The 24845-nt window shown below is 47.5% G+C and overlaps 1 protein-coding gene across 1 annotated transcript in view; it reads left to right on the forward strand.

The window, feature by feature from the left end:
• The window catches only part of HABP2 (hyaluronan binding protein 2), a 32747-nt gene that overhangs the window by 3051 nt on the left and 4851 nt on the right, over positions 1 to 24845 (forward strand). The window contains exons 2-11 of the mRNA XM_038578836.1: positions 8508 to 8544; positions 15340 to 15450; positions 16874 to 16981; positions 18186 to 18302; positions 19186 to 19305; positions 19799 to 19970; positions 21181 to 21278; positions 22381 to 22633; positions 23683 to 23825; positions 24579 to 24713. Of these exons, the coding sequence (XP_038434764.1) occupies positions 8508 to 8544; positions 15340 to 15450; positions 16874 to 16981; positions 18186 to 18302; positions 19186 to 19305; positions 19799 to 19970; positions 21181 to 21278; positions 22381 to 22633; positions 23683 to 23825; positions 24579 to 24713 (1294 nt within the window). The remainder of the gene's footprint in view (positions 1 to 8507; positions 8545 to 15339; positions 15451 to 16873; positions 16982 to 18185; positions 18303 to 19185; positions 19306 to 19798; positions 19971 to 21180; positions 21279 to 22380; positions 22634 to 23682; positions 23826 to 24578; positions 24714 to 24845) is intronic.

Below are 24845 nucleotides of genomic sequence, written 5' to 3' on the forward strand. Positions count from 1 at the left end.
TAGAAATACAAATTCCCAGCTTTTCTTGAAAACCAGATATTTTAGTAACATGGGGCTCACATTCCTGCTTGGCATCAACCAGATGAGGGGCTATCATTCCTACTTTTAGGAGAAGTTCAAGCCCCCAAGTCTATAGGCCCTACCACTTTCTACTATTGACATCCTTTTACTTGACAGATATACATTATCTGCTGGGCTCTAGCTTGGAGAGAGACAGAGAGAGAGAGAAAGAGAGAGAGAGAGAGAGAGAGAACCCAGCTTGTCTGTTACGATGCAGAAACACTGTAGATGTTGAAGGGTTGAAGCCAATTTTGGATGGTCAGGTAACTGGGTTCAGTGTCTGATAAATTTAAGCATCCAAATCTACATGGCCCGCAGGACTGACCCAGGCCTTTGACAGGAAGATACAAGCCACCTCTTTCTAAGCCTCAACGTTCCAGAATGTTCCAATCTCTTTCAGGCGTGGAGGGGCATTGTCCCTCCCTCTTGCTAGAACCCACACAGAGTCTTACGGAAAAGAGAGGGGCTTAATTTCACTGCGACTTCTTATACATTCCAACTCATTAGCTTTGGCGGTGTGCACTGGTATTTAGGGAAATCAGGTCGCGGGAAATTGCATGTGTATATAGGCACAGATATATTTATATTTTAAATTCATTAGGGTTCCCTAAATGCAAAAGCAATGCCGCTGTCACAGAGAAACAGCACAGCAGAATATTCGGCAGCCGGGATTTTAAATAAAACATGCTTTTCTTCATAATTAATATAACAAGGTTTTCTGGCTTAGGACCTGGCAAGGATCCCAGGAAAAATGAAGGGATGGGGGTTGGTGTGACGTGCCTGTGACCCGACAAACAAATCCCAGGAAGAGTTTATGCTTAGTGAGCTCTCTTCAATCATGCCCACACTTTGAAGAAAAAGAAAAAGAAAAGGAAAAGGAAAGGAAAAAGGAAACAGAAAAGGGAAAAAGGGAAAAAAGAAAGAAAGAAAGAAAGAAAGAAAGAAAGAAAGAAAGAAAGAAAGAAAGAAAGAAAGAAAGAAAGAAAGATTAAAACTCATTGACAACAATGGCTAATAATTATAATCATAGTGACAACAATTCATTAAGTTTATTAAGTCTCTACTATATGTCAGCTATCATGTGCCTGATGTTTATGATCTCATTAAAGTTCCCCAACAGCCCCATGAGTTAGGGACCGTGTCATCCTCATTTGACAGACAGGAAACTAAGCTATAGAAAAATTCAATAATCTGCCCCAGGTGGCAGCCCTGGGTGGTTACAGAGCCAGGATTCAAACCCAGGTCTGCCCGATGCCAGGTCCATGCTCATGACCGCTGGGCTAGAGGATACCACCCCAGGCGCTACCCAAGAACAATGAGAATGCTCAGTGTGGTATGGAAGGTGTCAGAAGAGGCAGTGGTCTCAGCCTCCAGCTTCAGGCAGGAGATAAAGTTACTCCTACCCGGCAGCAACTTCCACAGACCCTCCAGTTTTTCTTTCTAACACCAGAAGCATCGAGGCTTGCCAGATTGCTAACCAATCAGTTCAGTGTTTTCAAATCTTACTCATGAATGAATTTTTGCTAAAGCCCAAGCCAGTTTCTTAATATGTCCATTAAACATACTTGCCTTTTCTCTATTTGGATAGATTTATTTTTAAAGGAAATTGTCACTATTACAAATGGAAAAAAAAAAAAAACACAGAAAATGATGTCATTGAATTCTAACTGGCTACACTTGTCATGCAGATGCTCAGAGCCTGAAGCCGCTTTCTCCTTGGGGAAGGGGAGACTAGCTGGAGGTAGAGAGGATAGAGATGGACCAGCTCCACCGAGTTTTTCTTTGTGATGGGTTTGGAAGGATTGACAGTAAAACTGGGAAGGGAGTGACCGCCTCATGCTGTGTTTGGTGTCACGCCCTGGCCAAGCACCTCGCACACCAGCTCGGGGACCCCCAGCTCCACACTACAGAAGGCTCAGCTTCACGGGTTGACTTGGTTCCCATCAGTGAGAAATTACTTTTCTAAACCCCTGGGCTGTTTGCTGAGGCCAACTGGCCAAGGTTAACATGGGGGATTATGCCCATGTGGCAGGACTCAGACCCACCCTACTCTTTTGTTTTGTGTGTTCTTTCGCCTTTCCAAAGGCCTTCCAATTGCATAATCACATCCAGAAAGGACTGTTTTTACCCAGTCTCACTCTCCTGGATGATCTTACTCCCTAACCTTCAATCCTCCCCAATTCTTTGCCAATGCGACACTCCTGAGGTGTTTCTGAATCCCCTTAAATAAAACATCAGGGCGAGCAAATTTTTACTTTCACAATTGGGGAAACTGAGGCACAGAGCAATTTGATACCTGGCACAGGAGCAAAGATCAGCCCATCGTCTCCTTGGCCAGGAGCTTCATGCCTAAAGCAGCTATAATCAAAGCTGGGCTGAGGGTAAATTCACCTGGGTACTGGGTGAAAAATTCATGTTCTACCCCAGACCCACAGACACACAGCCTCTGAAGATAGGGCCCAGGAATCTGAATTTTCACCCAGCTCTCCAGCAAAGAATGACAAGTGCCATGGAGCTCTTCCCTCCACCCCCCCCCCATCTCTGCTTGTCCCATGAGGGGTCCAGTCCCCTGCTTACCTGGACAGGGATCTGAGTGGGCTCTAAAGCTCTGAGCTTCAGGGATCCCTGGGTGGCGCAGCGGTTTGGCGCCTGCCTTTGGCCCAGGGCGCGATCCTGGAGACCCGGGATCGAATCCCACGTCGGGCTCCCAGTGCATGGAGCCTGCTTCTCCCTCTGCCTGTGTCTCTGCCTCTCTCTCTCTCTCTGTATGACTATCATAGATAAATAAAAAAATTAAAAAAATAAATAAATAAAGCTCTGAGCTTCAAAGCAGAGAAGCTGCAAAGAGTCCCTCCGAGCCAGGCACAGATGACTTAGCTTCAGAGCAAGGAGATCTGGCCTTGAGTCCATCCCCTGCCCCAATCAGCTCATGTCCTTGCAGGAATACTTCACACACACACACACACACACACACACACGCACACACACAGGCCTTAGCTTCCTCCATACACGAAGGCTCTAGATCCGCTCTTCTCTGCAATGTACCCTTGCTGGTCACTATTGTCCTGCTTCAACCAGGCTCCCAAGAAGGAAACCAGCCACACAGACCACAGGCCAAGGCTTTCTTCTTTGGCCTCCAGATTTCCCCATTAGAGCTTTGTCTCCTTGCCCTGAGCTTCAGATTAAAGCAAAGCCACAGCATCGTGCAGCTTATGTGCGAAAGCAAGAAAGGCAAGATTCCTCGTGACTAAAAAAAAGGACCAAGTGGCACCACTTTATACCTATTAGGATGGCTAGAATTATTTAAGAGGGAAAGTAACCAGAGTTGGAGAGAATGTGGAGAAATGGGAGCCCGCATGCAGTGCTGGTGGGCATGTAAAATGGTGCGGCCATGGTGGAAAACAGTATAGTGGTTTCTCAAAAAGTTAAACATAGAACTATCATATGACCCAGAAAATTCCACTTCTAGCTATAACCCAAAAGGATGGAAAGCAGGGACTGGAAAATATTTGTACACCAACGTTCACAGCAGCTTATTCACAAGAGCCAAAGATGTAAACAAGCCAAGTGTCCCTCAACACACCAAGGGATAAACAAAATGGATATACAATGCATACTACTCAGCCTTCAAAGAAATGAAATTTTGATATATGCTACCGACACGGATAAACCTTAAGAACATTATGCCTAGTGAAATAAATCCAGTCCCAGAAGGACAAACTTTGTGCTTCCACACATATAAAGTACCTAGAATAGGCGAATCGAGAGACAGAACAGAGAATACAGTTACTCAGGTACTGGCCATGGAAGGGACAAAAGGGTTATTGTCTAATGACCACAGACTTTCTGTTGGGGATGATGAGAAAGTCTTGGGTGAAGATGGTGGAGACGGTTACACAACAATGTGAATGTAACTAACGCTACTGAATGGTCCCCTTACAAGGGGTTAACATTAAAAACTATTGTGTTATATGTATTTTGTGAAAAGGACTAAGTGGCTTTGGACGACTGTTAATTTCATCACATAGTTTGTCTGGAGCAGGAGCCAGAGTGGGCAGGGGCAGAGGGGGAGTGATGGTATGGGGCAATACTTGGCTAGTGACGAGAACACTGACCACCTCTGTCACTGCCACCTCTCACCCTGACCTTGAGCTCTCTGTCCAACAGTGAGGACTGGCCTGCTGAACTGGTGCACTCTTGTCTCGGGCCCGCCTTCCTGCCCAGTGGCTGCAGCTTCTCCTGGCCGTGGTTTACAGTTAGCGCCCACCAGCTGCCCTTGGGAGTAATGCAATTCCCCCACAATGATCTACCACCAGGTCATAGTAGACCATCCAAGGGGGAAGGCATGGGGGGATTAGAGTCCTAATGTTTTACCCAACAGGTGAAAGGATTTTCTGTTGTTGCTTCATGCTAATCCAAGCTTCTGGCCCCAAAGGATGAGTCTAGGTCCACATCTCCCCTCTTCTGCTTCCCAGTCCTGGGAGTCATCAACTCAGAGTTTTAGCCTCTGCCTTTTTGCTTGTTTTCCAGAAGATCGAGAATTCTGAAAGGTAGGGGAAGCATCAGAATTGAAATAATCTAGAAAAAGATTAAACTAGATTAAAGATAGGACAAAACAGATTAGACTTCAACGCTCTTCAGCCCCAAGGAGATTTACAGGCTAAATCAGTAAGACCCAGAGACAATATCCTTCTGTCTGCCCTCTCTGTCTTTCCCACTAATCAGCCCTGACCTGAAAGATACTAGAAGATACTAGAAGCTGCTATTTTAGCCCTGTTGAGACAAGGAACAGAAATGGTGGAAGAAGCAGGCAGTGGCTGGTATACCCCCTTGGTCTGGGTGGAGTTGTGTGTTGAGATGTGTTAGCCAGAGTGGACTGCCCAAGGCTTGAGCTGACTTTTGTACCTTCCACAGCTGTCACTGGTGCCCAGTAGCCCTCTCTGTGTCCTGCCAGGCCTGGGCTAGCCTGGATAGGCCTTTCATAAAGCCTACCAAGGACAGAGATCTGATCTGAGAACCCAGCTCAACGCTCTGCCTCTAGGTAGCTCTTCTGTTTCCTTCTCCATCCTTCCATTCCAATATATACCTGCCATGCTTCCCTCATCCCTCATAGTAATGGAGGTTAAGACCAAGGGCTCTGGTGGAAGGCTGGCCCCATTCCATCCTGGCTTTACCAGTGGAATTACTTTGGGCAACTTAATCTCTGCAAATCTGTTTGCTCGCCTCTAAAACGGACGTAATTGTAGGACCTCAAGGATCAAGCATCATGTATGATGAACGAGACCAAACGCGTGTACGACCTTTAGCACAGCCCTTGGCACACTGTCAGCTCTTAGTACAGGTCAAGTGAGACCACAGTCATCTCCTCCTCTCTTCCTCTTTCATTTTCTTTAGCTTTAGGGGTCCTCCTCCTGGGATTTGCAAGTCCCAGGAGTAGGAGTTCTATCATTTCCTGGTCACGTGGAAAAACTGAATGCCACAATGGGATGAAAGGAGGCAGATAGCGTAGGTATGGTGCCTCCCCATCCCCTGGGCCGCATCACCCGGGTTAGTCTCAGGATCCAGACAGATGGCATGAGTAACTGGCTGTCGGCCTGGACTTCCCCACACGGTCCCCAGATAGCTGGCCTGCGCTCAGGCGACCCTCTCCACTTCTCCCTGCAGCCTCCCTGCCCGCGGCCCCGGGGGTTCACAAAATGAGCTGTCCTGCTGCGGATCCCTGGGAGCTGCTGACACGCAACCCAGGCTGCACAGCTGCTTCAGCCTCCCCCAGAACCGGTGGGATCCACAGGGTGCCCGGCGCTCGCTCCCCTCCAAAGGTCCAGCTTGCTTTTTGGTGGGTTCCCCCGCAGCGCCAGCTCCCGCTCCTGGGAAGGGCACGTCTGCCACCTGCTGGCTGTGGGCGGCGCAGCACCTGGCCGGCCCTCGCGTCCAGGTGGGAGCAGAGATGCGGGGCTCTGGCCCCCCGCACAGGTGTCACGGGGCCTCTTCCCCACGGGGCCTGGAGGAAGTCTGATCCTCGACATCCTCTCTCCTGTCCTGCCCACTTCTCGGGGCCGGCAGTGGCCAGGCATTCCGTTCAAATAGGAGAAATCAGTGGGTCCCTCCTCTCGGCTGGGCAAATACCGGGAGAGGGGGACAGGCCCTGTCCTCCAGACAAGCTCCACGGGGGGAAGCTGAGGCAGGGTAAAGGACGGGATCAAGGCAGAGTCGGCAAGAGGGGTGAGGATCGCACCTGGGGCTGTCTCCTGCCCCAACTTTGGCTCTGCCCTGGCGCTCAAGCCTGGAGGGGTCAACATTGGATGCTCCCATTCAAGCCCCCAGACCCAGCAACACCCTTGAGACCTGAACTTGCCCTTCCTCTGTCAGGCCCCCCACTATCAACCCCCTTCCCAGACAAAACACCCACCTTTCTGCTCATTCTTTGCAGAAACCAGGCTTGGCAACCGTGAGGCAATTAAACAGGTAGGGGCTGAGTCCAGACAGCAAACAGCCCCTCTTCCCCTCTGCATCCTGCGCCCTCCCCAACCGTTTATGGTAGAATTTGTCAGATCTACAGAAAAGGGGAAAGAATAATTCACTGAATATACACATAGATCTATTCACAATACCATTATAATTCTCAAGAAATTCCACATTGAAGCAATATTTTCTAATATGTTTCCCAAGTGCCCCAATAATGTCCTTTATAGTTTTTTTTTTTTTAAATCAAGGATCACTCACTTCATTTGGTTGTCATGCCTCTTTCTTCTCATTTCATAAAGAACAGCCTTCCCATCCTCTTTGTCTTTCGTGACTCTGTTTTGTAGGGTCGAGGCTAGGTGTTTGGTTGAATGTCCGCAACCCACTTGTCGGGTCCCTCATGAGTAGACGCAGGAGAAGCATTTTTGTCAAGAAGCCCACTTGTTGTGTGCTAAGTACATCCTGTCTGGATGCGTTCCTTTTTTTACCTGTCTTTTCTAATTTATCCTCTGCCTAGTTCCCAAAATGGCTAAGGAGGCCTAAAGAATCAGAACTTCTGCTGGAGGGAGGGGAAGGTTGATGAGGGCCCTGGGAAAATGACCACACTGACCACAGCTTTTTGGTGGCCAAGACCCAGAGGGAGACCTGTCAACGATCAGAACCCTCCTTTTCCACATCGGAGGTCAGCAAACTTTGTAAAGTGCCAGATAGGAAATATTTGGGGCTGTTTGGTCTTCATCACAACTACTTTGCCGGCATAGCACAAAAGGAATCTCAGACGATCCTGAAAAACGGGCATGGCTGTGTCCCAATCAAATTTGATTTGTAAAACCATACTTCCAGGTTTGGCCCCCAAAAGCCTTAGTTTGCTGACCTTCGGATTAAGTAAAAGCAAATATTCCAGCTATTAAATGACTAAGGCTTTCTTTTTCCCGTAAGTATTGCGTTCTAAAAGGAACTGTTCAACACACTATTTATTGATTCAGCAAAAACTCTTTGAGCAGTGTCACGTGCCGAGCACTACACTCAGTATGGGGTAACACGTTGGTGATGACACAGACAAGATCTTTGCCTTTCTGGAGGACAGAGTCGATGTGAGAAACAGATAACATGCAGATAAACAACCTGAAAGTACATGTTGCAATAAGAACTGTGGAGGAAATGAACCGATAGAGTGACAAAACAATGGGGGAGGGAGTCATACCCATAGGGAGTTGGGGAAGGCCTCCTTGAGAAGATGACATTTAAGCCGATGTCACGGGACCTAGTGGTGGTCATGGGAGACAGCTTTCTAGGCAGAAGGAAGAGCAAGAGCAAAGGCCGTAAGCTGAAAGGAGCTTAGCTAGCACCAGTTGGAACCCAGGTGTGGCTGTGGAAGGAAAGGGTGTGCGAGGAGGTTTATAGATCGCAGCGGGTGCTTGCATTTTATTCCAAGAACAATGGGAGGCCTCTGGAGAGTTTTAAGCATCTGTCCATCCCCAGCCTAAGGAGCTGTCACCAAGGGACTCACCTGGACTTGAGTCTGAATCCAAATCCTATCATAACTGTGTGACCTCTAAGCCTCAATTTTCTCACCTGTAAATGGGCTAATAAAAGCCTCCTCATAGGACTCTTATAAGAATGAAATGCGGCAACGCACAAGCAGGCAGACAGGAGATGCTCAATATATGCTAATCACTATCACTGATGAGATTGTCTGTACCTGGACAGCCACGCGCGCCCAAGCATGAGAACAGGTAAGCCCAAGCGCCACAAGTCTGTACCAAGGAGGATGCACAGGATAAAAGGGGCATCTTCAACTAGGCCCCACCTTCCAGCCCATCCCAGCTACAGCCAGCCCAGAGCACCCAGCGCTCCTGATCCTTACCTGTGACCCTGGGAGATGTTCCTCTTGGCTTGTAGGAGCTCAGGGAGCCGCCCAGCCAGTCAGCTGACTCAACCTTGCTCAGCCCTGTGTTGGTTTGTTTGTGTTTTTGTTTTTTCAGTTCTCCCTGATGTCTTTACTCATAGACCCAGACCCAGGTGAGTTGTGGACCGCCCTGGGGCTCCTCATAAACTACAGGGTGGTTCTGGGACAGAGGAAAAGTGACCCACGTGTGTAAGTGTTGGCACAAGCTCCAAGTTCATATGGTTCAGAAGTGTTGTAGATCCCTTTCGAGAATTTTTCCAGAAAAACGCACTCCCCATGTTTGTCCCTCCGTGCATGTACACACTGCTTTACTAAATTTTGAGTTGCCCGTGGATGCCCCTGGTTCCCCAGCTCAAGACCCCAAGGGGAAAATTGATGATATAGTTAAATCCTTTCATTTTACTGAGAAGGGAACTGAGACCCTGGGAGGGGAGGCTACAGGTCACATATTGATGAGATAAGACGAAAAGTCCAATTCAAAGCAAGGGTGGCACTGGGCAATCACTGGCTCCAGGCAGGCCAGCCCTGGGCCCCCACTCACTCTACCCCTGGGATGGAGAGCCTGGTCCATGCTGTGCCATGCAGGCAGTCCCCAGGCTGACTCACCCCTGTGGTGGTCTCCTGCCAGCCCCACCCCCAACACCACCCCTCTGCCCAGTACCCTCAGCTGTGCCTGAGCCAAGCAGGGCTGCTCCTCCTGCCATCATCCAATCTTGGTCTCTGACTCTGGGCTCATGTCTCCCTGTGCTGCTCTGAGACCCAAGGGGAGAAACCCATACACAACCCCATCAGGGCAGAGGCTGGCATCTCCCAATGGTAGTAACTATGCAGGCCACCCATGGAGGACAGGAGCCAGGGAGACAGAACATGCAGACGGCAGTCACATCTAAACCTTGGATCAAGGGCTTATTTGGAGCACAGGTGAGGACAACTGGGTTAAAATCCACTTGACAGTCGGTATTCTCCAGCAGCAAAGCCCTGGATGGGCAGACAGACTTGTGCTGGCTCAATGCAAATGATGTCTGATTTTTGTCCACCCTTATGTTCAGGGAGTGTTTGTGGTGTGTGGGTTTTGAGAGGGTCTATGTCTTTCCCCAAAACAAAGGAGACTGTTCTATTCGACAACACATAATTTAGTTCCTTTGAGGGATCGTGTTCCAGAGGGCTAGTCACATCAGCATCCACATTTGGAGTCCAGTGAGGGTCCAAAGCCAAGAGGTGGGAAGAGCTGCCCCTTCCCTGTCCTTCAGCTCACACTACTCAGGCACCACTGAAGGAGCAGCTTTGGCCTCAGTGTCAGAGAGAAGGAGCTCCAGAATTGTGAGGTCACACAGTGGACGAGGAGCATAGAAGAGTCCCAAGACCTCACTCTCTGCAAGAATTTGAAAAGCAGACCCACCCCTAGTCCATGAGGTCAACTTTGTGAGAATTAAGAGGTGTCTTTACCTCAAGACACTGTATGCCTATATTCCAGAAAATTGCAGAAGACATCTACAGTGACCATGAGTTTATGACAGCCTGGGACTGTGTGCAGTGAGCAACTTGAACTGTAAGCGGTGGCCCTACCACAGAAAAGGGAATATTCATTCTATGTGTTCATAAAGTTTTTAGCTTTAATTAAATAGATGAGAAGCCGTGGGATCAGATTTGGTCTGCAAACAGAACTTCCTAACCATCAGAGTTGTCCAAAAATCTGAATGTGCCATTGGGCTCCCAGGAGGTAGTAAGTTCTCCATCACTTGCGGTACTTAAACCCAGGCTGAAAATCCAGTTAGTAGGGAGAGGAGGGTGTTGGATTTTAACATTCCAAAATTCTAGGCTCTAGAAGAGCTCTGCCGATAGCTTCTTCCAGTTTGGTGAGTAGATGAAGGGACCCTGGAGCACACCATCCCTGGGCTCCCAGTCCATCTCAAGGTGTTTGGTCAACCTCTGGCTGTGGAGCAGGGTGAGATGTAGTAGCTGGGCCTTTCTGCAAAGAGCAGGTTAGGTTTTAAACATGCCCCCTGTTAGTGTCTGCTTTAATTTCACATGGGGGTTGTGCTTTGATGGAATTTGTCAGATCCCAGCTGGCTTTAGAAAGCAGTGTGGCCAAGAAACACCATGCTCATGTCCACAGGCAAGCTGCTTCTGTAGTTGGTCTTGCTGGACACCGTGCGTGGCAAGGGTTTTGCTGGAGCAGAAGGTGCCCAGGCCACAGTCCCCAATGGGTGGCAGAGGAAGTGGCCATCAAACAGCACAGACTGCTCATCTCCCCAAAGCAGGTGCCGTGACAGCCAACAGGCCTGCGGAAATGCCTCTTCAAAGCTGGCTTGGCTCTGCCCAGCAACACAAGCTGAGCCCATCCATCAGCTGTCCTGCCGCCTGCCAGTGAGGGTCTCCGCTGGGCTTGCCCTGTCAGCTGGATTGGAAGCGTCAAATACAGGCCAACAGGGCTGGGGTTTGGGGGAGGCCCTCGGAGGAACCGTCTGTGCCACGGTGATGGATGACGCCAACAGGGATAGCATTCCAGAGATTTTTATTCCGTTCCGCACATCTGGCAAGCTCCTTAACCAGAGCAGATGCAGAGCCCCCATCACACAAACTCTGAGCTTTTTCCGAGAGACCCTGGGTACCAGACCACAGTAATCTCAGTTGAGGGACTTGGAGCATGTGGTTAAAAAGGATTTCTCGATGTGTATTACTTCCTGGAAGCTAAAACCCATGAAGTTTCACGAAACACGAACCCACAAGAGCCTCCCGGGCTGGTAGGAAAGCAAACCAGACTTGGAGTTAGGTCGACCTGGGTTCTGATGGCACCTCCTCCTGCTCTCGTTTTCCCGCACTTCTGTCAAATAGGAATAATAATACCTACGCCACGGGGTTTCTCTATGTGCAACCATATTTATTTAGTATAGTGTCCAATACATAGAAAATACTCAATAGATAATAGCCAGTTACTGGGATGATTTGAGTGAGTTCAGGATAGCCTCCCCATCCTTCCTGATAAGTTCTAGAAACAGACTCTCATAAATAGACAATTCCACAAGGATTTCTCTTTATACCTAATATAAAATGCTTCTGACAGCTGCTCCCATTCTTCACCCAAAGCATTCTCCTTTTCTATAGCCCAGAGAAAGTCTCCAATAATCTGTATTTGGACCTAGAGTGTTATCCTACAATCCAGCAATGGAAGCAAATTCTATGCCACGCCGTAATCCCTCTCTGTGCAGGAAAGCACTTGGATACATTTCTAGACTCCTACAGAGCTCCTTAGGCATTTTCTTCATCAGTTTCTCTCCTAAATTCCCTGTCTCCTCTGCTCCAAGCAGATACTAACTTTGCTGGTCAATCAGAAGGATGAGAAGCCCCACCACAGAGGGAAAACCTCACGTGCCAAGTGCATGCATTAACTGCGTAGAGGGCTCGGTGCTGGGTGCTAAGGGTTACAAAGAGGAATAGACATGGCCCTTGCTCATAAGACACCAACTATCTAGGTGGAGGAAAGAATCAGATGGACAAAGTTGAATAATAAACCACAAGATAGAGGTGCCATCTGAGCTCCAGCATTGAAACCTGGCACTCTACAGCCTTCCTGGCCACCGAGGAATGCGGAGTATCTCAACTTCGTATCCTACGGGCAGCCCAATAGCAATCAAGCCCTCTGGGTTCATTCATTATTACTGCAGAATATACTACCCTAAACTTAGTGGCTTCAACGATTACTAATCTTGTTAGAATAAGAATAATGTCTCAATTCTTTGGGTTGCCTATTTATTTATTTGTTTGTTTGTTTATTCATGAGAGACACACACAGAGAGACGGGGGGCGGGGGCAGTGACACAGGCAGAGGGAGAAGCAGGCTCCATGCAGGGAGCCCGACGTGGGACTCGATCCCGGGTCTCCAGGATCACACCCCAGGCTGAAGGTGGCGCTAAACTGTTGAGCCACCCAGGCTACCCGTGTGTTGGCAATTTAGACTGGGTTCACCTAGGCAGTTCCTCTGGTCTGGATCAGGCTCAGCTGATGTTGGCTGGGCCTCCTGGTATGTCTGCAGTCAGCTGATCGATCGGCTGAGCTCTCCTATGTCTAAAGCCTTGACTGAAACTGCTGGGCCTCCTGCTGCCCTACACATTCTCTTATCCTCCACAGAATAGCCCAGAGTCATTCACATGGCAGACGCAGGGGTCTGAGAGAGAAAGAAAGGAAGTGCACAAGACTGTTTGAGACCCAGGCTTGGAGCAGGCACACTGTCCTTCCACCACATGCTATTGGTCAAAGCAAGTCCCAAGGCCAGTGCAGACCCACGGGGCAGGGAGATGAACTCCAATATTTTGGTAGGAGGATCTGCAAAGTCATACTGTAAAAGATGTGGCTACAGGGATGGGTGGCGAGTTGGGGCCCTCTCCCCCCCATTAGATGGGCTCATACTTCACCAAAGTGCCTATGTGAGACTTGAAGCTCTCTGACCTAGACTTGGCCACATCTGGCTCCCCTACCTCTCTACTACCCCTTCATCTCCTTTCTTGGCCAGCTTTCTTCCCCCACTCAGCCTGGACTGGAAGCTCCTGTGACTGGAGGCCACATCCCACTCTTTTACGTGGACCTCTCCATTATTCCAAGTGCCTTCCTGAACCTGCTGTAGTACTTGGCCCATCGAAGGTACACAACTCCCTTGTCTTAGGTAGACAATGGGATTAAGTGCCAATAGCGTAGAGAAGACAAAGTAGACTTTAAGTCTGTTGAAGTGGAGAAACCCCGTCAGGCGATGCTTCTATAAACACTCTGAAAACATGGGGCAGGCACCCCAAATGTAAAGGATCTTGGTTCTCTTCCTTGCACAGAACTCCAGTTGGCTGGCTTTCTGGTGACATTGGGCCACTGAGCCTCTGTCGCTTCTATCCACCTTAGCCAAGGACCCTGGGCCCCAGGGAGGAGCAGGGACTTTTCTGCCTTGTTTAGCAGAAGGATGACTCAAAGCCTACGTGTCTTATTCCCTCTTTAGCTTCACTGAGAGCTGAGCAGACCTTGTTAACAAGGCTGGATTCCAGTTAAAATCCTCCAGCAGACATTTCAGCCATCCCCCGCCACCTAGAAAAGTCACGCGATTCCATTTATGTAAAAACCTTCCCCGTTTCCAAATATCTGCAAAGGGAATGATGCTTAATGGCCTCGCTGAGATTAGCCTGGCTGACCTTCAACCTGTGGGCGGGATGGGAGAAATTGCAGGAGCACTCCGAAGGCACTTATCTATAAACACCTGTTGGAAAAACAAAAATACATTCTCTAAAGAAAAATAGAAATAAATAAATGATGTAATCAGCTCATTACCAACCCATTGTCTCTCCCAAATGTCAGTTTGAAATCTTTCATGTCAAACTCTGAAAAACGGGTTTTGCCCCCCCCTCCACCTCACTTCCTCACTCTCTTTCTCTGCTTTATCGAGCTAGATGGAAAGAAACTTTATTTGCTCCAGGAAGACAATGGCCTTATCTTCAACCTAGATCCTCATCCCTGGAAAGGTGGCCTCCTCTGGGAGCATTTTCATAGTGGGGAAAAGCAGCTCGAGAGAAATAATGAGCAAGCAAAGGGAGTCTTGACTTGACACTGTGATAAATGAGGTGAAACTTTGGCAAGGAACCAGAGTTGGCGTATTCAAAAAGGAAATAAAAAGATCGTTCCATTTTAATGGGAAATATAAAACAGCCATTGTGCAAAAGTCGATTTTTCAAAAGCCAAAGAGATAAAGACTATAAGGGAATGACTGAGAGACGAAGGAGATAATGTGGTTGATAATCAGGCTTAGGTAAAGTGCCACGCTCCGAGCCACCGGCTGGCTCTGTGGGAGTGCCTTTGCAAGTGTCGCTGGCTGCATTTGCTCCCGCCTCATTACCATATGCATCTCTGGACAGCTTCCTTAGAGCTTCAGCTTGCCGCCTTGCCACACTCCTGCCAGCCGAAGGGAGCAAAGTCAGCCCAACTTTCTTCAAATCCCAAACTTCTCTCCGTGAGCCTCAGAGCTACCAGCATCTTCCAAGTTCCCCAGCTGACAAAGAGCCCAGTGTTAGGCACACACTTGCTCTTCCCAGTGGACTGGCCTGGTGTGAGGTTGACACCTGTGGGCAGTGCCCTACACCCTGTCTTTCACAGGAATCTTCTCTGGGTTGTCCTTGGGAAATCCTAATTAGCAGGCTAGGTATGCGATGGCGATGATTGGACCCCTTTCCCAAGGGAAGTGTGAATTAACCAAGGCAGCGTAAGAGGCCGGTTACAGCAGTCAAGCCGATGCAATTTAGGAGTCATCTGGGCATCAACTGCCCTAGTTCATATCCTGCCTATGTGAAGGATAGGAAGCGTATCCTTAGTTATGTGAAATTAGCCTTGTAAAATGCTTAGCACAGGGCCCAGTACATAGTAAAGGCTCAATAAACACTAGCTATTAGGATGATTCTATAGATACAATGAGAGTAGTTTGATGCTGTAACCAAGAGGGAAGTGACAAATTTCTTTGACTTCGTAAGCTAAGGTGACTAATAAAGGCCCAGGGAGAAAGTTTATTCACAGAACTGCCCAATGAGGTGCTCAGATGCCACTGGATCTGACCCAGGGCACATCTCACGTAGGACCTTAGAGACCTTCTAGGTCTAAGCAAATCGAGGCCAAAAAAATAAATAAATAAATAAATACACGTAGCTTGTCCGAAGTCATAGTCAGTGGAAACAAGAACTTGACTTTTCCCCATTTCCAGTTAGGTGCTCTGGACCCTGCCAAATGCCAACACTGCCTTGCTGGGTCATAACACACCCCAAATGAAAACTTACAACACCTCACCCCTTCTGTCCACCCCATCAGTTGGGGAGCTGGGAAGGCACAGGGATCCTCCTTCAGGATTTAGGAATCTTTAGGTCTAACGATTAGGGTTTCTTCTGTAGATTGGACCCCTGACTACTACGAGGATAGTTATGAGTATCACAACCAGGAAGAGGACGTCAATAGAACTGCTGCCTACCCAGAGAATCCTGACTGGTACTACACGGAGGACGGTAGGTGCCAACACTCTTTGGAGGGTCCTCCTAGGGGAAGGACAGCACACCTTAGAAGAGAGTGTATATGGGACTATATGCAAGTGCCTCTCTCCTCTCTGACTGGCATCATCAAATGGGTATTGCGTAAATGGTTTAGACTGGCTTTTTTTTTTTTTTTTCAGTTAGAATCATACACTAGGAGGACTGGGGAGGTTCCTAGAGACTCTCTCCCATCCCCAAATGACAGGTGAAGCAGGTGAGGCCAGGAGTGGAGTTGACTTAGCCAGGGTCACACAGAAAGTTAGTGCATCATCATCTGGGTCTCCTACACTGTGAGTAAAATTCATATTCAAAATCACGTCCTCGCTTTGATTACAGGTAGGTCCTAATTATGCAGAAGAGGCTGGGTTAGCATTAAGCATTGGATTGTAGCTTTCACAAATTTGGCATTGAAATTTCCCTTCCATTTGTGCTGTGTTTTTCTTTCTCTTCACACTCTTTGGAGGCTTTGCACAATTGGTGTGTGTACGTGTGTGTGTGCGTGCACTCACGAGTGTGCTTCTACATTTGTTTTTGTGTTTATGACTCCTTAACCCAAGCAATGGGACAGAAGGAAAAATGAGAAGTGAGGCCTAAGCAAAACCATGTGACTGAGCCAGGAGAAGGAATGGAATGCACTTAGCAGCTGGAATAAAAACTGTGTAACTGTGCGAAGTGGCCTGGAAGGCAGGGCCAAGATACAGGGCATCAGGGGAACATCAGAAGGGACCATCAAAACAAGAGCTGGGCCCAGGGATCCTAGTTCCTGAACCAAAGAACAATGTGTGTGAACAGAAGGATAAAGAATTCCCCAAGGGAAGATCCATTCAGACAACCATGAAAAGCCAAAGGCACAGATGAAATATGACAAAATCTAACTGAACAAGTAGTTGAAGAAAGATGAAGGCCACTGGGTCATTTCCTCCTCGCCGCCAATTCTTCTGTCACCCTCTTGCCTTTGGTCTTCTTTCCTGATGTTCAGAAAGCTTGTGTTTCATTAGGGGTGGGTTTTCTTTCCCCACTCCTGACCTCCACCCCCGGGCACTGGGAGTAGGGGAGGTCTTCAGGCTTATGAAATGCCTTCAGCATCAGAGGCAGACCCCGTGGCACTCCCAGCGAGACTGGGAGGAGAAAAACACTGATGGTGGAAAGGGGAGTTTCTCAATGAGAAACTCAATGAGATTCCTTCTCGCCTGTCCTCTTACTAACCTGAATCTCTCTCTGGTCGTGTGACTGCAGTTTTCCTTGCTCTTTAAGGGCATTTCATGTTCCCCCTTTCCCCCCATCCCTGGTTGTGCATTCACTCTCTCATTCTGGGCAGGAGGCTGAAATATGATGAGCAAGTAGGGGGCTTCTCACCTGCTGTTCATTGCAATCCTTGACTTCTGCCCACGTATCGTAGATCCGTGCCAGTCCAACCCCTGTGAACATGGTGGTGACTGCCTTGTCAATGGGGAAAACTTCACGTGCAGCTGCCCGGTCCCTTTCTCTGGAAACAGATGTCAGAATGGTGAGTGCACTTTCCCTGGATTCACTCTTCCCCCTGAGTTGAACAAGAAGCAGTTCCTCCTCTAACTCTAGGCGGTAAAAAGGGCTGAATGATTCCATGCAAAGGTGTATAACCATACACATTTTGTATCATCCATAATGAACTCCTGGCATGATAACAAGCAGCATCTCATTGAATTCTCACTCATGCGTATTGGATGGGACTGGTATGCCCATTCTACAGATGGGAATACTGAGGCTAAAAGGAGAGAAGAGCTGGACTCTGACCAAGGTGTAGCCTACACTCAGGGCTTGTTGTTTAGAGTGTTTAAACTAATTACAACAGAGAAATATTGTTCTCAAATGAGAGAGCAGAAAGAATCTGAAGGCACGTGAGCCCCAGCTCCCTTTTGTCAGTTAGATAAAGGGAGCTCAGAGATCCAAGGGACCTGCTCATGGACACACAGCTAGTTAGGAGAAGAGTGGAAATTAGAGCCCTGGTGCCTGGCTCCCATCTCCATGCTCTTTCTTCCTTCCATCCTCACTGAGATTCTGATAAAAAACTATGTCTGCCTTCAGTGACCTATTCAGTGGGTATAACATGAAGTCATGTGATAAGATACTGAGACTAGAACTCTTATGGGCTAATTGCACCCCTGGAGAGAACATGGATCCTGTTCCATCTAGCAACCATCTAACTGGGGTGAGGGGGGCAGTGAGGATCTTTAAATAGGGTTTCATGGTTGCCTTCCTTTCTCTGTATGCTCTTCATCCTTTCCTTCCATTTTCAATCCCACAAGTCTTTCAATAAATGTGTCAGGACGGTTTGGGGTATCAGGCATTAATGTAGTATCTGGGTTCATCCCTCAACTTCTCCAAAGAATGACAAAATTTTAAATGAAACATAAAATCAACCACAAAGTAGGGAAACTCAAATTATAGCTCTGTTTTTTGAAGGTGTAAAAATGATCAAGGCTTTTAACAATAAAGATAGAGTAATAAAGAATATGAGCCTTAGAAGGAACTGGGATATAATCATCCATGACCCAAGGATTTATTTTTTAAAATGTATTTATTTTTGTCCAGAAGTAGCGTGGTATTTCAGGACCACAGACAAGAACACACACCCTGTCCATCACCCCCCCAACATTGTACTGCGTATGTACCCCAGTAAGTAAAATGTGTCCCCAAATCATGTCCCTTGCTTCTCTATGGATCTCCTACAGTGCAAAACAAGTGCAAGGAAAACCCATGTGACCGGGGCGAATGTCTCATCACCCAGAGTCCTCCCTATTACCACTGTGCCTGTAGACACCCTTACAAGGGTCCAGATTGTTCCAGAGGTAAGTGCTGGAAGCTCCTTCTATGCTAGGTTTTCTCTCTCTGGCTTGTGCCTGGGATGTCTGCAACTTCTTGTGTAGAAGTCCAGATAGTGCTGATGTTTTAGTGGCATCCAAGATGGCCCTTTTGACTAGGACTTTTTTAAATGCATCATCCCGGGGCACTTGGCTGGCTCAGTCAGTAGAACATGCAACTCTTGATTTCTGGGCTGTGAGTTCAAGTCCCACGTTGGGTACAGAGATTACCTAAAAATAAAATCTTGAAAAAAAATGCATTACCTCTAGAGAGTCTAGGGGGAACTGACTAATCTGTGTCCCTCCCCATCCCAAAAGAATAATCTTGAAATTCATTTCCTACAGGAAGTAAACCCTGGTCTATTCCTGGAGTGGGCCATATAGAGGATTAAATCTGTACTTAGTCACCACTACGAGTCAGGCATTGTCCCAAGAGATTTACATTTTTTCTTATTCTTCCAAAAATACCACAAAGAACAGCTTTATAGATGAAGGAACTGGAGTTCAGAGAAGTTAAGTAACTTGCTTACAGTCACACAGCTACAGAGGGGCAGAGCCAAGTTTCAACCTAGCTAAGACTGGCCCCCAGGCCCCTGCCCAGTCCATGCCTCTTATTCCTTACTGAGTGACCCACCCACTTACATCTTTTTTGCATGGCCTCCCTCATATTTCCTCACCATATTTGTCTACATTCTCAAGATTTGTGTGTACATTTACTAGTATGTCAGTGGGTCTGTCTTTCTCCTTTGGTAACCCACCTTTTGTGAAAGGACGGGCACCAAGAGTGCCACCAATATCTCCTTATCACCTCAGATGTAGCTACAACTCCTTCTGAAGAGCTTTGGTGGCCCCCCACTTCCTGTTTTCACAGCGGTTCCTGTGTGCAGGCCAAATCCCTGCCAAAATGGTGGCACCTGCTCCCGGCAAAGGCGGAGATCCAAGTTCACCTGTACCTGCCCTGACCAATTCAAGGGAAAATTCTGTGAAATAGGTATGGGTCTCTACCACCACTTCAACAGAAACTTGGGGCCACCGTGAGGCCTCTGGAATCCTTTTATTTTGGGGTTTTGTTCCCAAAATGGGGTTCACGTCAAGATGGCCAAACTCTACTATTGCCTCACCCTTCCAACCTAAGGGCATAGGGGGTGCCTGGCTCCCTGTAAATGAAGTCATAAACTGGGATGTGGTTCAGGCAAATCAAGCACACCTGGGCCTCCCTAGGCCTCAACCCACAGGCCACCAGCCCTCGTGCGAGCCAAAATTAAAGAACTAAGTTCCATCTACACGCAGCCACATTTCATGTTTTTAATCTGGGATGAATGTGGAATATACAAGCCACTTTCTTTCTGGAGTTCATGATGGAATCTCAGGATGATCCATATTCAGGCCTGATCCTCCTCCCACTTGATACACCTGCCAGGCCCTTTTCAGGAGCAGCGTGCCAGTCCCTCTCAGTTCCCATGTCCCTGCCTGCTCTCTCCAAGGTCCTGATGACTGCTACGTCGGTGACGGCTACTCTTACCGAGGCAAAGTGAGTAAGACCGTCAACCAACACTCATGCCTTTACTGGAACTCCCACCTCCTCTTGCACGAGAATTACAATATATTTATGGAAGATGCTGAGGCCCATGGGATTGGGGAGCACAACTTCTGCAGGTAAAACGTACCTATTTCCCCATGAGCAGTCTTGGGTGCTAGTCAGCATAAGGGTTTGTCTATCCCCTTCCCTGCTCCTAGTGTTCCTGGGCCAGCTTAGAAACTGGGGGATGGGACACTGAAACTCATCACTTTTCTTTCTAGGAAGGCTTTCCTGCATAAAATAGGCTAGGTTGTGCTCCTATAACAAACAGCCTCCAAATCCTAGTGGCTTGAACACCTCAGGGTTTAATTTTCACTGTGGCGGCATGTGTCATGCAGGTTGGGGCCGGGGGGTGCCAGGGAGAGTCTTAGCTCCACAAAGTTACTCAAGTACCCAGGATAGGTAAGGAGAGACTCGAAAATGGAGCATGATATTTTTTACTACCTGAACCTAGAAGGCATATATCATCTCTGCACACATATTTCATTAGTCGGAAATAGTCACGCCATCCTGCATAACTTCAAGGGAGAAATGAAGACGATAAAATGGAATGTCCAGTGAGCATTGCAGTCTCTGCCACAAGGACCTTCAGGTTTTCCCGCATCAGGATAATGCCATTTTTACCCCCTGGTGATGACTAGTTACTTTCCTCCTGCTTCCAGACTACTCTGTTGGCTTCCTCCACTGCTCTAACCAAGGCCAAGGACAAATGAGGGCACTTATAATCTGCATATAAGGGGCAGGATTTTTTTTGTGTGGCTTTAAACTGATTCCATTAAGTCAGAGGATTTCCTTTGCACAAAACATGTTATCTCCCACCTTCACTCACTTTGAGTTGTTCCCTCTGTGGAGGGGTCTTCGGGGTGATGATTGTGGCAAACTTCCTCAGAGAATTCCCACGGATGGAATTTGGAGGTGAAGGCAGAGAAGCCCTACTCTCACCATGTGTCTGTGGCTATTTCACTTTCCTGACAAAGGAGACTCTTCAACAGGGATCTCATTTCTTTTCCTACAAACAATGTGCTATGTCTCATGAATATGGCACAAGGCTTGTTAACTATTTTCTGGTCATAGGGATTCTCCTCTGCAAGTTAAAGTTTTGCCAAAAACACTTACGTGCTGGGGTTTGTGCTTATGTGCTTGGGTTTTAACCTGTTGGAAGAATGGCATGGAACATGGTCCCAGGGGAATGCAGGAACTTGGTACTCTCTTATCCAAAGGTTCTTTAATGAAGTTCAGTGGCTTCACCAAACCTTGACTGTGGGTTATTTTATGTTTTCATTTTAGAAACCCTGATGGAGACAAAAAGCCCTGGTGTTTCATTAAAGCAAACAATGCAAAGTTGAAATGGGAGTACTGTGATGTCTCAGCTTGCTCAGCCCTAGGTAAGACCATGGCTGTCCAGAAGCTCCAGGAATGGTTAGGTTGCAGGTCAATAGATAGATGTTCCTGACACCCCATCTCTTCTGTCCCTGTCCACTCACCATACCTGTTTTACCAATTACCATTCTAATGGGAACTCAAATGCCCAATCCACTGCTCCCATTTCAGGATGCCTAGCAAGCCTGGATACTTTTGTAAACTGAGGCCAGTGATCCAACTATAAACTCATGTTTCCTGACCTCCAGTCAGTGCACTCAACAAATACGTATGGGTTGCTGGCTATGTGCAGACACTATGCCAGGTCTTCAGTGAACAGCGGTGAGCCAACATTGGCTGAGACTCCATGTCTCTCAGGATGCAACATGGACAGAATTCCAGCCTCACAATCTTCCTGGCAGGCTTGTCTGGCCCAGCTCTCTACCTGTGTCCAGAACATTGCACCCTCCCACCCTGATCAATGGGATTACCTCCCTGGATGGTTTCAATTCTGTACCTTTGTTCTCATGGTCAGCTCTGTTTGGAATACTCCATCCTGTGTCAGATTTTGCCCATATCCAACCATCCTTTAAAAATCAACTCAAGAAACCTTCCTCCAGGAAGTCCTCCATGACCTACCAAGGGAAATGTTATCTTTTCCTCCTCACAAACCCCATGGAATGGAATGGGCACCATCCATGCAACACTTACCACTCTCTCCCTTGTATGACAATTATTTGGGCAAATGTCTTATGTCCCCCACTCTATTTCATCTGAGTATCTTCCCCTATACATCAAAAAAGCCTCCCAAACATATGTGTACAGTAATGAATAGCTAAGTATATACCCAACAATGGATTTACATATTCACACACATTTTTATCATATTAAAATAAGAAGTAAAAAGCAACATCTTCAAATTGAATTCTGTAGACTTGCTTTATAGTAATCGTGTATTCAACGCATATTAACTTTGCACCTGCTACATGCCCACCTTGTATGCATCAGTGCAGTCTCAACTCTGAAGCTTGCTAAGCTGCTGGACTTGGAGTCATACCTCTGACAGCTTCCTTCTGAGGCCCTGGAATGAAAGTGAGTAGCATGATTTGTCTTTCTTGTGTCCCACAGACATTGCTGACCCAGAGGGAAGCCTCACAGAGCCTCTGACCAAGCTTCCAGGATTTGACTCATGTGGGAGGACTGAGATGACAAAGAAGGTCAAGAGAATCTATGGAGGTTTTAAGAGCACAGCGGGCAAGCACCCATGGCAGGCATCCCTGCAGACCTCATTGCCACTGACCGTCTCCATGCCCCAGGGCCACTTCTGCGGGGGAGCGCTGATTCACCCCTGCTGGGTCCTGACTGCTGCCCACTGCACCAAGTAGGTGCCTGCCGAAAGCAGAGGCCAGGGACACTCAAGTCTCTGGGGGTGTTCTACTCTTCCCATCTCAGCAGCATCTTGGTGACTCTGGCAGGATAAGAGGGGCTGATCTAGCTCTAAGGGCAAAAGAGTGGATGGAAGCTCCGGATGGAAAAGAGCTACCTTCTAGAACACTTACCATGGGAATTACATGTGCTATGACAGTTAATCCTGAACACTATCAACTGGACGACAAGCTAAGGGAAGACAGGGGTTTTTACTTTTATTAATTGCCCAATGCCTGCCCAATGCCTAGGGCAGGTCTTCATACAGAACAAGTGCTTAGTAAATATCCGTGCAGTGAAAAAGTTGACTGTTATTCTCATTTCATAAACAAGGACCCTGGTCTTGGGAGGATTTAGCACCTTTCCATGACCGTGACCTAAAGTCATATGGAAAGTGAGTAGGTAAATGGGATATGAACCCAGATTTACCTGTTTCTTTAACCTCTCCAGTCTTGCCCTGAACAGAGAAAAATAGAATGCTCCCATCTGATGTCATTACTATGAACCTGCTCGTGTCATGTGACTTCAGCTATGACTTCTGTGTGGCCTAGAGAAGCCAGTATCTACTGAGGAGCCTGAATTACCACCACTTCCCCGAAACTCCCCAAATTCATGGTCGGGGCTGGTCCACTGTAGCCCAGGTTTTGATGGCGGCTTTGAAGGTCTTCCAATCCACTGTCTTTAAACAATTTCTTCTGGGATTCCTCAAACATGCAAACATTAGCCTCCACAAAGAGTAGTTGTTCAAGAAGTTAATTGACTACTCTTTAGCAAATCCTAGCGGTAATGGGAGGTCTCTTAGGAAATGTGGGATGCAGCTTACATTTGGAGACCATGTTTCCTCACATTTTCTTATTTGGGCCACAGAGCTCTGTGAGACAAATGACAGTTATAGATGAGGATGCCAAGGCTGCAGAAGGTCCAAGGTCACCCAGCTCATGGGGAGCAGAGCCAGGGCTTAGCTTCAGTCTCTCAGATACCAGACCATCTTACCTTCCCTTGCAGCATAAAAGCCAGACATCTGACAGTGGTGTTAGGGGACCAGGACCTGAAGAAGACAGAATTCCATGAGCAGAGATTCGGGGTGGAGAAGATTTTCAAGTACAGCCTCTATAATGAAAGAGAAGAGATTCCCCACAATGATATTGGCAAGTCTTTTCTTTGGGGGATCTCTCATAAGTCTTGTTCTGGGAGGATTTCATTACTGGTGGAAAGCTGAGGTTTGGTTCTAGAAGGTGCTCTTCTCTTTTTGGTCCCTCACAGACTCTAGAAGGTAGAGAATTTATTCCAGAGATCTTTTAGTTTTAAAGGTCTGTGTTGGTGTTATGGATAAATGAAGGGAAGAGATGCTAGTAAGGTTAAACTGTGGAAAGAACTCAGCCTTGAATCACAGCTCCCTCACTTACCAGGTGGCTTCACTTCTCCAAGCCTCAGGTCCTCTTCTATAAAACATGTACACTGGTATACAATGCTCAGCTTCCTATGTGTTAAATGACATGATGCATATGCGTCCCCATGTACATATGGTACCTGGTATGTAGTCAGGTGTAGAGGCAATGACATTAAGCTGCTGCCTACAGTGTGTAGCCCAGTTCTCCATTCCAGGGAACTGTCACTCTCTCTCCTTTCTCAATATCTTTTTTTCCCTCTTGAAGGCTCTTCTTTAAACAATGGGTTAGAAATGATTTCAAACCCCACTATTATTTTTTGATATTACTCTCAGCCTGAAGTGTGACTCTTCCCCATCAGTTAAAGAATGCAGTGGCTGAAGAGGAAGCCATTCCTTTGCTAGGCACTGGTAATGGGGCTTTGCTTACATGCACCCCCTGTTCAAGTTGAAGCTAATGCTTCTTTCACAGAGAGGGTATCATCACTCATTTCCTCTTTCTCTCCCGACCTAGCTCTGCTCAAGCTAAAGCCAGTGGATGGTCACTGTGCTCTGGAATCCAAATATGTGAAGACCGTATGTTTGCCCAATAGTGCCTTCCCCTCTGGGACTGAGTGCCACATCTCTGGGTGGGGTGTGACAGAAACAGGTGAGTCTGGCCATGCATTCTCCTGAGACTCAGGGAAGTTGCATTAACCAGAGAAGGGGTCAAACTTAAGGTCCCTTCTGAATTTGAAATCAATATTCCATTGAAGATGTATTACTAAAAGGAAGTGCGAGT

The sequence above is a fragment of the Canis lupus genome, chromosome 28, assembly GCF_011100685.1.
Source record: "Canis lupus familiaris isolate Mischka breed German Shepherd chromosome 28, alternate assembly UU_Cfam_GSD_1.0, whole genome shotgun sequence".
Lineage (NCBI taxonomy): Eukaryota > Metazoa > Chordata > Mammalia > Carnivora > Canidae > Canis > Canis lupus.